The sequence below is a fragment of the Protopterus annectens genome, chromosome 1.part0 (assembly GCF_019279795.1).
Source record: "Protopterus annectens isolate FY-2018-M chromosome 1.part0, PAN1.0, whole genome shotgun sequence".
Classification (NCBI taxonomy): Eukaryota; Metazoa; Chordata; order Ceratodontiformes; family Protopteridae; genus Protopterus; species Protopterus annectens.
This window is the reverse complement of record NC_056725.1, coordinates 1,415,255,718-1,415,269,129: the sequence shown is the minus strand read 5'-3', so window position 1 is coordinate 1,415,269,129 and position 13,412 is coordinate 1,415,255,718. Positions and strand designations below refer to the sequence as shown.

Below are 13,412 nucleotides of genomic sequence, written 5' to 3'. Positions count from 1 at the left end.
CTTTTGAATATAGCAACTGCAACAGCTTCTGCTTCTAAAATGGTCTCACATTTTGAATCAAAATAACTTGTGCAATACTAAATAGAACTCAAGACTCATCTTTTAATTTCTAAAATACATTTTGTTTTCTATTTGTCTATTTAAACAAAACACCTTTTTTACTGTTTAAACATTTGACATTTTAGATCAGATTAACTTATCACAGAGCCAGAAGGATAACCATTTGAAATGTCGGACCTGCCAGAGCGAGTCCTAAAATATAGAGACTGAATGGCCAAACAATTGGACTTACATATACTAAATCCGTAATGCCATTTCTCATAATATTCCCTTTTCTCCGAGATATGATGATCTCAGAATTGGTATATACAGTTGATATAAAAAGTGATCACACTCCTGTTAAAATGCCAGGTTTTTGTGATATAAAAAATGAGACCACAATAAAATTATTTCAAAACTTTTGCCACCTTTAATGTGACCAATAACTTATACAATTCAATTGAAAATCAAACAAATCTGTTAGGGGAAAAATATAAAAAAAAAAATAAAAAAATGTACAATAAGCTAGTTGCATAAATGTGCACACCCTTAAGCTAATAATTTTTGAGAAGAATTTAACATGAGTAATAAATAAAGCTATATAATCCATAGGCAGGAGAGTGGCTCTAGGTGATATGATCACCAAAAATGAACATGGGTGTTTGATGGTGAAAAGGGTATTGAGGACCTTGGCTTGCGTCAACCTATGCCAGGAACCCATGATAATGGAGGAAGAGGTCTGTATGCTCCTGCTGATCAGTGTATGCCCACACAAAAGCTCATCAACCTGAGTCAATAAGTTACTGGCCAGATGGTGTCCAGTTGCCAAGCTTGGGTTACCTAGGATAGCTCTTTTGGGTGAAAACTGGACATAAAACCAATCAATTAGCCAAAAATGAACTAAGGATTGCTACACAAGATATAGGTTCACTGACAAGATGCAGCTTAGAAGTGGATGACATGAAGGTAAAGAGGAGACTGGACATCCTGTGTACAAGATGGAAGGGCAGTGCAGCAAAGCAACTTGGCTTGGGATCCAGAGTCTATTACTCATGAGAAGGACAGACTAAAAATGGTGTGGGAATTGTCGTGATGTAGAGGCTTCTGAAGAGCATGAGCAATGTCATCAGAACTCGTTACAGACTCAAGGAAATCAGACTCCAGTGTAAATATAGGGGCCTTATTCATAATTCAGCCTATGCCCCAAAACTGGGCTGGGATGGCGAGGAAAATAATGAATTCAGGCAGCAGTTGTAGGGCCTGCTAGATAAAGCACAACAACATGAGTTGGTGTTGTTAATGGGTGACCTGCATACTCAAATCAGGACAGACAATACAGTATATGAGGTCTGCCTGGATCCTCATGAGTGGGACCACAGGGATAAAGAAGGAGGTACCACTTTAGACTTCTGTCTAGCAAGTAGTTTGATGGTAGCCAACGCATGGTTCATTGAGAGAGGGAGTCACAAGAACATGTACAAGAGTAGCCAACATACAACTCAGGTAGACTTCCTCCTAGTAAGGAAAGGGCACTGGCGTAGAATCAGAGATTGCAGAGTCAACCCCAGTGAAACAGATGTCCCAAAACATAAACCATTAGAGGCAGCAATCAACTGCAAGCAATGGTCAGAGAAGACGCTAAGGTTAACAGAGCCTAGGCTGAAGATCTAGAAGATGACTGGAGTGAAAGCACAAGAGTACAAGGAAATGCTCAGAGCTCTAGCACCTCAGGAAGAAGTGGAAGTAGGTGGAGTCAAAGAAGAATGGCAGCACCACAAAACAGCATGTTGTATGAGGACTATAGAACAGAGAAGTGGATGAGCCGAGTGTGGAAATAAGGTATATAAGGAAAGCGGGTGGTGGAATTCAGAACTCCAGGATGTTATCAAAAGAAACAAGTGCAGGAAAAACTGTGAGATAGAAAAGGAAGACCAGGCTAAGAAGGAATACTGGTTGATTAACAAAGAGGCCTTTTACAATAGCAAAGAGCAAGACATCAGAGGTACTCTAGCAACTTCTAGAAAGTGACTCAGCAGATGACACAAAAAACCTCTATCAGGTTGCAAGGCAAAGACATAAAGATAAAGAAGGTAGTCATCAGACACCATTCATAAGGGATGCTAGCAACAATCTGCTAACCACTGCACAGGACATCAAAAGAAGATGGAATGAGTACTTTCAACAGCTTCTGAATGGAGAAAACCACACATAACCGCCCTATATACAGCCCGCAATGAAAGATGAAGAGCCCAACCTAGAAGAAGTATGAACATCACTGCCAGAAATGAAAATGAAGGCAGGGAATGCAGCAGGCTCAAATGAGGTCATAGCAGATAATTATTTATTTATTTATGTATTTATGTATACAAGCCACAGTGGTGCACCAGTTAGCGTTGTCGCCTCACAGGTTCTCCTGTTCGATTCCCGGCTGGAGCGCCTTCTGTGTGGAGTTGGGATGTCCTCCCCACGGTCGTGTGATGCTTAAAGACATGCAGGTAGGTGCCTGCGTGAATGGGTGTGCTTTCTTTGAAGGTTGGGCATCAGGCTGGCAACTCGGCACTGTAAAGAATCCACTGCCAATCATTAGCAGGCCGGAGTTCCGCTGTGACGACCCCAAACCGGGAAAAGCTGAAAGACATTAGTTTAGGTTAACAAGGTTGTTGAATAGATCTACTGACCATTTCCAGTCATGACCCAGGATCAGTGAGCAAAGGTGATGCAGTAATTCAAAGTATGATTATAACAATGCAGGTTATAATACTATAGGTAGAGGAGAATTACATGCTTTTTCAAAGAGTGAATGCATTTTACAAATATTGCCAGGCAAACAGTCAATATAATAATTATATCATTTACATTATTTGCAAATGATATGGCTATTCTGCAGAACTAGCTGGTGATCAACATGATGAATGAGTTAGGAGAAAAATGGCTTGAGATGGCACTCATAGCAGTATGGAGAGAAAGTTGTATCCCATATGACCAGAGAATAAGCATTCTAGTGCCAGTATACAAGAACAAAGGTGAGATTTACAATTGTGAGCAGTAGAAAGGTATCAAACTCATATCACAGTGCATGAAAATGCTGGCGAGGGTGATTGATAAATGAATACATAGAACAGTAGAAAGTCAGATGGGAGATAAGCAGTTCAGATGTGGATCAAGATGCAGCACAATCGACCTGATGTTTGTTGTGAGACATACAGTGGAGAAGGAGCGAAAGTGGAGTAACGAGCCCAACTGGGCATTCTTACATATGAAGAAAGAATTTGACAAGGTCCCAAGAAAGTTGATTTGGGAAACTTTGGTAAAATTGGTGCAGACTATGTACAATGACCCAATGCACAAATATGAACAGTATTTAGACTCACAGTGTGGTTCCCAGTGGGATTGGATATGTATCAGTGTTCAGCTCTGAGCCCAGTGCTGTTTAACTGGCAACATTAGCAAAATGGCTAGAGGTGACAGGTCAACAGAACTGTTGTATGCAGATGATCTGGCATTACAGGTAGGCTCTGAACAGGACCTTCAGCAAATGACTGAGGAATGGAATACAAAACCATAGGCACACAGGATGAAACTGATACAGACAAGATAGGCATCATGGTGACAAATAGGGGAAGTCAAAAAAAGCCGAAAGCTGAGATAGAAGGGAAGTAGTGAAAAGGGTTAACAGCTTCAAGTATCTGAGAAGTGTGGTTGAGGAGAAGGAAATCTGAATGAGGAGGTCAAAGCTAGAATCAGAGGGGCCACAGCCTACTGGCACAGAATGTCAGGGGTAGTGTGTGACACAAGAAGGCCAAAAAAGCTACAAGTTAAGGTGTACAAAACAGTGGTGTGACCAGTACTACTGTACAGTACAGAAACCTGGGCAGTAAAGGCAGATCAGATGAGGAAACTAGAGGTGATGTTCATGAAGTGCCTGACACCAGTGGTAGGCTGCACACCGTCAGGCAGATAAAGAAATGATGATGTCAGAGCAGAAGCCAAAGTAGCTCCATATACAGAGAAGGTCCAGAACAACAGATTGGGGTTGTTAAGGCCCATGTGCAGGAAAGCAAAAAAATGACTTGAAGAAAATTTGGGAGAGACAGGAGGAGATCAAGAGGAAGCAAGGACATCCAGCAAAGATGGATGAATTGCATGAGACAAGACCTGCGACAGTCAGGCATAACTGTTGAAGGAGGCTGGAGAGTGGCACTGAATCGAGAGAGGGGTGATGGTTGATACAACACCCTGACCCCATATAGAAAACAGAAAAATGGGGGGGTGATGATGATAATGATGAGGCTGGGAGGTTGCACTGGGATGACATCCACATAGGTAAGTAAGTACTCTTAGAAACCATATCTGACTTTATAATCAATCTCTGTGCAGAAAAAAAGAATCAGCATAATGTGAGATGACAGTGGTAAAGACCAGGAGTCTACTAGGCTGAACAGTTAGGTAGTATATACAATAGATGCTGCTAACAGCCTTTTCTTCTTTAGGGCAGTATTATGGATACTTCTGGGATACAGTATCTAGATGTGCAGAGAGGCAGTGACAACAGGTAGGTAGAGAGCATACATCAGAAAGTAAATAACAGTAGTTTAAGCTCTGGAGTATCAGAACAGACTGATAAAAGTAACAGTAGACTCATTGAGCTAGTTATCAGCAGAAAGAGAGGGGGCAAATGTGATATGCATTCAGTACATCATCAGGGAGACCAAACATATGGAGTTATGGAGGACGGATTAAGGGAGAGAGAAGGGGACATGGGTTGTAGCTGAAAATGGAAGATATATGAATGACTCAAAAAAAATCTTTCTAAAGGTGGTGATGTAGTCATGAAACACAGTGTCAGGAGGAGAGATGGAGTGTAGGTAAACAGAGTGACTTTGACCAGGTACTTGGAACAGAGGGGTTGAATGGTGTCTGAAACAGAATATAAAAGTCATGAGGCAGGTGAACAGAAGCAGTTTTTGTGGGGTAGTTGGGCAGATGTGACAAAGAATATGTTTTATTTCACTGCATCTTACTAATTGTATGTTCACTGTTTTTGCCTTACATACTTACAGTTAAACAAACTTCACTCACTGGTAATTTACAAGGTCTGTGTTTAGATAAGTAGTGAACATTACTAATTAGGAATATATTACACAATCAGCGGTTACATCCGCTGTGCTTTCATTTAACTAAGCCGTGCTGTACCCATTCCTATATTAGTACCTGTGCCAATACGGAATAAGTGCTTGGAGCTATAGCAGGGAGGAGGCTGGGATCCAAAAATTATTTAAAAAGTCATCTGATGTCTTGGCATGAGATCAGCTCATGGTTTGTAGATTACAGCCCACTGATGGAGTGTTCCCAAGTGTGATGCAAGTGACCTGGCTGTAGCTTCCTGAATTTGAGAGGGATGTGTAAGTGCATGGGTGGACTGAACAGCTGACGGTGTGCTTTCCTTCCATAAGGAATAATTGGGAATTTATAGACTACAGTACCTGCTCATTCTTGTTGGATATAAGGCATGAATCAAGCAACACCTAAAATGCCTAGGGGAGGACTAGTAGTCATAACAGCAAACAGATACATGTGATTGGGAGCATGGAGAGTCTGCATTCATGCATTGAATGTCCACTTCCTGAGTAGGAAGTACATCATGAGAGCAAAGCTCTAGTTATCAGCTCTCACCACTCCCCCACCCACCTTGTCCTTAAAAGCTTATAAGGAAGACTATGGACTACTTAATGGTGAAGTGCTAGAGACTCAGAGGTCACTGGAGGCAGGAGATTCCCTACTGAAAATACAAATTTACCTACAATTGTTGCATTAATTACTACTTTGTATTGTTTTTCACCACTTACTCGGGCTCTCCTACCCTCACCTATCTATTCAGACAGATGCTTCACTCTACAGCACCATATGCCTTTCCTCCTAACCAAACATACTCTTTGTGTCCATCCAACAGCTGCATTTGAGCAAACGTTCAGCTACAGGCTGCAGAGCTTCCCTTACTGCCTTTGAATATTATAGTGGGATTAGGAGGAGCTATGCAAATACAGAATGGCCAAGAAAATGTTAGCATCCAAAACATTATGGCTAGGTTTAAGTACAGAAGGTTTCAGGTTTAAGGTGTGCTTGGTGTCATGTCTATTTCATTCACAGCCAAGTCTAGGTTCTGCTTAAGAATGCTTCACATTAACATTCCTACACTACATCCCAGAGCAGAGCACTTACGTTTAAACCTTGAGTGATTAAGTAATGTTATGAGCTTAGCAATAAGCTTCATCCTGCACTCTTGTGTTTTATTACTCCTTTACATACAGAGCCCTGAACCTTAAAGGACCACACAGTTCCATCTAAGTCTGTGAGATCTGTGACCTGACCTCAGGATTTGCATCCTGATATCCAAGTGCCACCTAGTTTGCAGAAGCTGAAATATATAGATGCATCACCTCACATCTCATTAAAGGTGTAATTCAACTTTGCCAATTTGCACTTCCTTATAACCCACTGACTTTGATCACATACACTGATGATATGGTAATATCCTGATCCAGTTGTTCTCACTCAACAATTCACTCACAACTACAAAATGTCTCAGCTTCCACAATTTTAAAGACTAATCAGCCAGACTTACTTAACCTTATCAAAATCAAAAGCATGCTCTTTGGAGCCACCTAAGCTATAAAAAGACCTTAGCAGAACTCCAAGAGAAACTATAACTTCCTTTAAATATCTTGGGTCATGGCTCAACCCATCCCTTAATTTCAAAATCATATTGAAAAAAAAACAAGGAAAAATGAACTAATGAAAATCTCCTCCTCTCTAACTCCTCCAGCCAGGCATTTAATACGCAAAGGAGTGCAACCAGCTTAACGTTAAGATGGTCTCCCAATCATATCCATAGTTTCAAAGAGCAGCCCTACAGCATTCTTATTAAAGCCAGATGGCTACCAATTGAACACAAAGCCAGCCTATTATTGGGATCTTTCCCATTTATTGCAGCCTGACTCTTCCTGCATTTTTCAACCAAACTCCAGTTGAAATCTACTCCCATAATCTCAGGAGCCTCTACCAAGTAGGCCCAACTCTCCAAGTCCCACAAAAAACCTTCTCTGTAAAGATTCATTCTTTATTCTCAACCCAAGACTCTGACCTAACTGAGCAACTCTCTGTCCTCACCTTCACAGCACAGTTCAAAAAATACTACCACAACAAAGCTGATTATAGTAGATTCTCTGTCAGCCTCATTATTTAATCTCTGTCTGTCCTAACTTTCACCTCTTTACCACATGCTCCCTTTACTTACAACCTCTTTGTCTTAATTTTATCTTGTGGCAAGCTACTCAAACATTTTATTCTTAATTGTGTTCAAAACCTCTTCACCATCAGATTGTGAATATTTTTGTATGTATTTGTACTACCATGTACTACAAAAAGCTCCATTCATTGTGTTTTGTGAATTTATTTTCCCAGACTGTATCTGCAAATGGTCAAGAGTGATCAGTACATTATCCTAGTAAACAAATGAAAAAAATCACACCAAGGTTAACATCAGTCTGTGCACATGTTCTCATATGTAATATAATACAATCAATCATCCTGAATATATTATGAATGAAATAGCCATCAGCATTCTCAAAAACTTAGAGCAAATCAAAAATGCAGCTTTTGTTAATGTTTTGTGGTACTTAACATGATTAACATATCCTTTTTAGAAGAGATTGTTTTTAAAACAATGTAGCTCCATTATTTTATGCTAAATGTTAATTTCATTGTAACTTTCAAATGTTGCCATTCACTACAGCCTGAACATGACATACCTGAAGGGCATTCCTCAAACTCCATCCCTTGTGTTGATAGTTGAAGCAGTTTTGAATTTAAACCATTTGCTAATATAGCTGGTGCAAATATGACAGGCCGAGCTCTTTGTGTTGTTATGGGGCTCACTACACTGTAAGGCATGATGCAATCACTGTTACCTTAAAAAGTAAAAAAAAATATGAGAGAGAGATTCATTATTTCTATTTACATAGATAGTTTAATGTATGAATTTGTTATATATAATTATTAATGCAGTTATATTTGCTGATACTAGAATAGCTAACACAACACCTCCCAAGATATCACGTGCCCCTCCACAAATTGACATTTTTTAAAATCTGTGTTAAGGGCTATGCCTTCCACATTCCCACATATTGGATTCTGTGACCCTCGTGGCCCCTGTCTCATACTTTAACTCATCCTCATTTACTCCAAGATCATCAAGTGGTACGCTCCCCAGAACACTGGAGAGACATAATGGGTACCACCTGTCACTGCTTCCCTCTCATCAGTGGCCAGCCAATGAAATAACAAGAATGAGTATGTGCATGTCCTATTGCTGCTTAGTATTCAGTTGATCATAGTGTTGTGGCAGGAGTGAGTACCTGACATCGGTAGAGTGCCTAGCCCAAAGAGCACGGGCAACTCCTCAGTCATTAGAAAGCTAACTATTCTATGAGTCTGTTGGCTCTCAGTAATGAAAATGCTTACTCTTTTATATGCAGGGCAACCTAACAGCAGACTTTAGTATAGATCTTGTTGAATTTAATTCAAGTACAAGCTAAATTCTATGAGTATCCTAAAAATACTTTCTTTGTAAGAGGTCTCAGTCCTCAGATAGTCATCATGGAAGTTTTGCAGTCCATCCAGTGACACAAACTAAACAATAACCCACAAACCTCTGGCCAACTGATATTTTTGGCCATTTCACAGTCTGATCATCAAGTCTCAGTTAAAAATACGTATGTTCATTCATATCCTCATTCTGACTAGCCGCTCTAGTTGGTAGTGGGGCCAACAGCCAGTCAACAATTGCTTAAGCTCAGCTTGGTTGGGATTTTTTTACTTTATGCTCCTGCAGTCTGCCCCTCCTTCTGTTGGTGTTCCTTGCTGACCCATATTGCTGAGATAGAGTTAAGCACTGCTTGGCTGGGCTTGCACTCACCTGGTCCCTTTTGCCTGGATTTGCAGTTCTGTGCCTTCCCCAGGTGATGTTCCCCATGACATAACCAGATCAACTCCTTCTCCCATCAGGATGAGAAGCTGACAGTGGTCACTTAACTCCCATTTCTTCCTGGTTGACTCATTGGACACTTGAGCCACTTCTCTAACCTGGGTCATCTGGAGCACAATTAAGACTTTATCCCTCTGCACTCCAAAACTGTCTGTCTTTAAAATGAAATTGAATGAGAATGTGTCATTCCCAATAAACTCTAAATGTTAAAACTCATGTTTTTAAGATGTCCATAATGAGACACATCCTTGAACCTCTTAAACACACGAGCTTTAAAATATTCTGGTAAATGATCTCTGCTATATGAAAGAAACTTTTGCCTATATAACAGAAGAACTCTTTAGTAATTTGTCTATACTCACTGTAACTGTTGTCTTCATTTACTGTTTAAATTGCATTTACTTATTTACTTTTTTCAAATTCATTAACTGGGTAAGGGATCTGGCCTGGTGATCATGCTTAACTGTGACTTGGGTCAATGGTATTACAGAGGTGACTTACAGTATGAGAAATCTAAAAGTTTAATTACAGTTGTGCTGTTTGCATTGATATACTTGCAATACATAGAGATAACTTACAGTGTGTAGCTATGTCATGTTGAGACTTACAGGATTGCAGTGATGTATTTGCAATATGTACACATACCACTTACAGATGAAACCATATTGATCTACAAGTGTAAGACTGTGAATTTGAGCAGGCTGTGGGGTTAGAAATGTAGATTAACTAGAAGCTACGGTGGGAGGGTCAGCATTTACAGTTTATAGACTCAAACAGATGGGATTTGAGTGAAGCTCTAAATGGAGGGGAGTCTGGACTGTTTCAAACTGATGTGGTTAAGCAATTCCAAATGAGCTGTGCTAACCTGAGGAAGTCTGTCTCTGGGGTATTTGTAGTGAATGGAGGATGTTGTCATGTGAGACAGGATGAGCTATTTTGGAGGGTGTATGAAGTGGTGGAGAGTTGTTTAGGAATCATTCTAGTGGGGGACGGAAGTTCAAGAACAGAGGCTTGTACACTGTTATGGAAAATAAGAAGTTTGTCTAAAAGTTTATAGCAAGGGTGTTAATGATAGTAAGGATGTCTCAATGATGAGGTCTATTGTCTGACAGGATTATGAAGAAACAGACTTTGTTTAATGATTTTTTTGTCATCAGTTACAGTTTGTGGAATGACCTTAGTATATAAGTAGAAGTGAGTTTTATAATTTTGTTAGGATACTTTTGATGATAGAATATTTTACATGAGGGGATGGTAAACTAGATATCTGGTAATCCAAAAAATCAGCAAATAGGACATTAAACAAAATAAAACAAATATGGAAATAAATGCCACATAGACTGTCCATACACAGAAATAATTTATTATAAAGTTAAACGCTTTCATTTTTGCTTCCCATGAAACTTTTTCAGAAGTACTAAATCAGTAAAACCAAAAGTCTTTATAAAAATAAAAATCATCATATCATGTGACTCATTATTAAGACGTACAGTTTAAAAAAAAACATGAATTCATGAAAAAAAAAACAATCAATGGTAAAACCTTTTTAACATTAATATAAGGCAAAAAACCCTTTTAAATGGCAAATAACTCCAATACACGTTAAATCTTAGCAGCCTTTAACTGTAATAAGTTAACAGATACATATTCATTGAAGCCTGGGACCTGTGAAGTGTTTAATGTTAATTGCCATTTAAGTTCTGCATATTCTGAGAAACTCTTCCAGTTTCTACCTTTTTCAGGTTTAAGGACTTTTTCTAATATGAAAAATATTTTTTTTAAAGCTAGCACATTTTTAGAATGCTTACATACATCATTCAACATATCATTTTTTTCTTAATGGCATAATTGTGCTCATAATTTTGTTCATTTGAGAAGTGCCCAGTCTTATCAATGTAAAAACTCAGACAGGTGATACAAGTCTCCAAATAGTCATTAACCTTTTCCCACAATAAAATTTAGCATTACAGGATGTAACCCTGGGACAGGAGGTAACCACAACATTCACACTGTTGAAGATAAATCTATATTGTGAGCACATTCCACACTTGGTCATACAATTCTGGACTGTAGTGCTAGCCATATTATTCGAATTGGAACAGGTTTCTAAAAGTCCTTTTATGTTTGTTTAATATGCTTTTTAATAATGAGTCACATGATATGCTGACTTTTATAAAGACCTCCAGTTTTACTAATTTAGTAGTTCTGAAGAGGTTCCAGAAGAAGCAGGAATGAAAGCACTTCACGTTATAATAAGCTATAAATGTCTGGTAAGATAGTTTGAGCAGCTTTAAGACTTTGATACTGACAGCTTCTTTGTGCAATTTGAAGTTGACAAGTCAGGTTGTACATCTATTTATATAAGGTGACTAGTGAAATATGGCTGTTGGATGTTATGTATAATTCTGCAAACAGTTTTTGAAGGAGGTAACTTTTAGCTTGTTGGTGATAAACTAGTTAAAAATCTTATGAAGTCATTATGCAGAAGGTTTGGATGTTGAAATTGTTATCCAGCGCATAAAGATGTAGAAGCTCATCAGCATATTGTAACATGTCTATGTTGCAAAAGGTCTGAAGCGAGGGAGTTAATGAGCAGTGGGAAGAGGATGGGTCCAAAACAGAATCTGGTGGGACTCCAGAATGGAAGGAAAGTGGGGATGAGAGCGCATTTTCAATTTTGACTAGTGTGGCAGAGTGAAGTATCCATCAGCTTTCTGCTAATGTTTGTTGGCTGGTGCTCCCTAGTTAATCCTTAGCACAAGACAACATCTTTATAATGCTTATGAGTCCTTAGAAAATGCTTGTTAAACACCTTTTTGACATCAGAAAGGTGTTTAACAAACGTATATTTTTCCTGGTATTGGACCATAATAGTGGTGCTTCATGCACTGCTGTATTAATTATACAGACATCTTATTATAATTGCCTGAACTATTGCTAGCATAATTGTGTTCACCGAGTTCTATCTTTTCTTCTTTACATAAAATACGCTTGACTGATGCAATGTGCTTATGTAATTATAGTATAAATCATCTTTTATATTGGGACCTTTTCTTTCCAGGTCACGTCACCTCTAAGAATGGGAACATAAACAAATATGTAAATAAACATATAGCATCAGAACAGACTGGTAGAAGGAAATTCTCTCAGATTAGTCCAGTATAAGTTATTAAAGACTCTCTTACGTTGGCAGCAATCAATGATGAGTTCTTTAGAGCTCTGTGATGTTCCGTGTTCACTGCATTTTGACCATTTAACACGCAGATGATGCAAAATAGTCTTCTTTATCTAAGGTAACAGAAAAAGAAAACCTAATAGCAATCTAGATATATTATAACTTTATAATCTTACTGGAATTGTGCTATGACTTAGAAAAGTAAAATAAGTGAATAGATAGCTTTAACAATTAATTCCTAAATGTGATTGTCTTCTAACAGCAGGCTAACAAGATATATAACAATAAACTCTTTTCTGTTTCAAAATTTTCAGATGCACACTCTATAAGCCTCTGAAGTCATAGCCACCATTTGTAAAACATTTGTTCAAAAAATAATTATGCAGTCTAAGTTAATAAACAAGGTTCCGCATATGTGTTTGCTTTGAGAAGAATCTATAAAAAAAAAAAAAAACACTCCCTCCAAAATGGGAAGGAGTTTCATATTTTTTCAATATTTTTCATACTTAAAGATTTATTATTATAAGGTATGATGCTAACAAAAATTACATCCATTTCTACACTATCTCATCAAAATTTGGGAGGGAGAGAAAAAAACATTTGAGAAAGTATTATGATAGCATCTCAGCAAGCAGCAAGTAGAAGGTAATATCTATTTAGAAATTTCCTCTGATTTTTTAGCCACCAAATTAACCAGAGCAGTAATGTTAACATTTACAAGTTGAGTACAGAAAACAGGTTTTGACAACTATTTTCTTACATCTTAGCAATTTAGGAAATCAACTCCTTTTTCTGGGGATCTCACCTCACACACACACACACACACACACACACACACACACACACACACGTCTTCTAGGGTAGACAAAATATGCAATGTACTCCAACCCCCAAGCCCAAACTGTCCTACTTTAATGTTAGTTGTATGGGAAATACTTTCAGACAGCAAAACAACTGCTTCTCTTCAGTAAATAACATGCAATCTTCAAAAAACAAAACTGCTTGTTTCACTATTTAACAGACATCAGCTGCTAACAGGAAAACCATATACATTACCTGTTAAAAGTTTGGTAAGCTGACTTGCTGTTTTCTCTCTCTCTCACAAACACTTACACATATCCGGGCCACAGTCAGGACTTCATCTCTCTATGTATC

General features: G+C 38.5%; 1 protein-coding gene across 3 annotated transcripts in view; it reads right to left on the bottom strand.

The window, feature by feature from the left end:
* The window catches only part of CARD10 (caspase recruitment domain family member 10), a 738,524-nt gene that overhangs the window by 14,666 nt on the left and 710,446 nt on the right, over positions 1-13,412 (bottom strand). For all 3 annotated transcript variants that reach the window (XM_044067420.1, XM_044067404.1, XM_044067414.1), the window contains exons 18-19: positions 12,268-12,370; positions 7,848-8,006 (exon numbers count right to left, since the gene is read on the bottom strand). In XM_044067420.1, the coding sequence (XP_043923355.1) occupies positions 7,848-8,006; positions 12,268-12,370 (262 nt within the window). The remainder of the gene's footprint in view (positions 1-7,847; positions 8,007-12,267; positions 12,371-13,412) is intronic.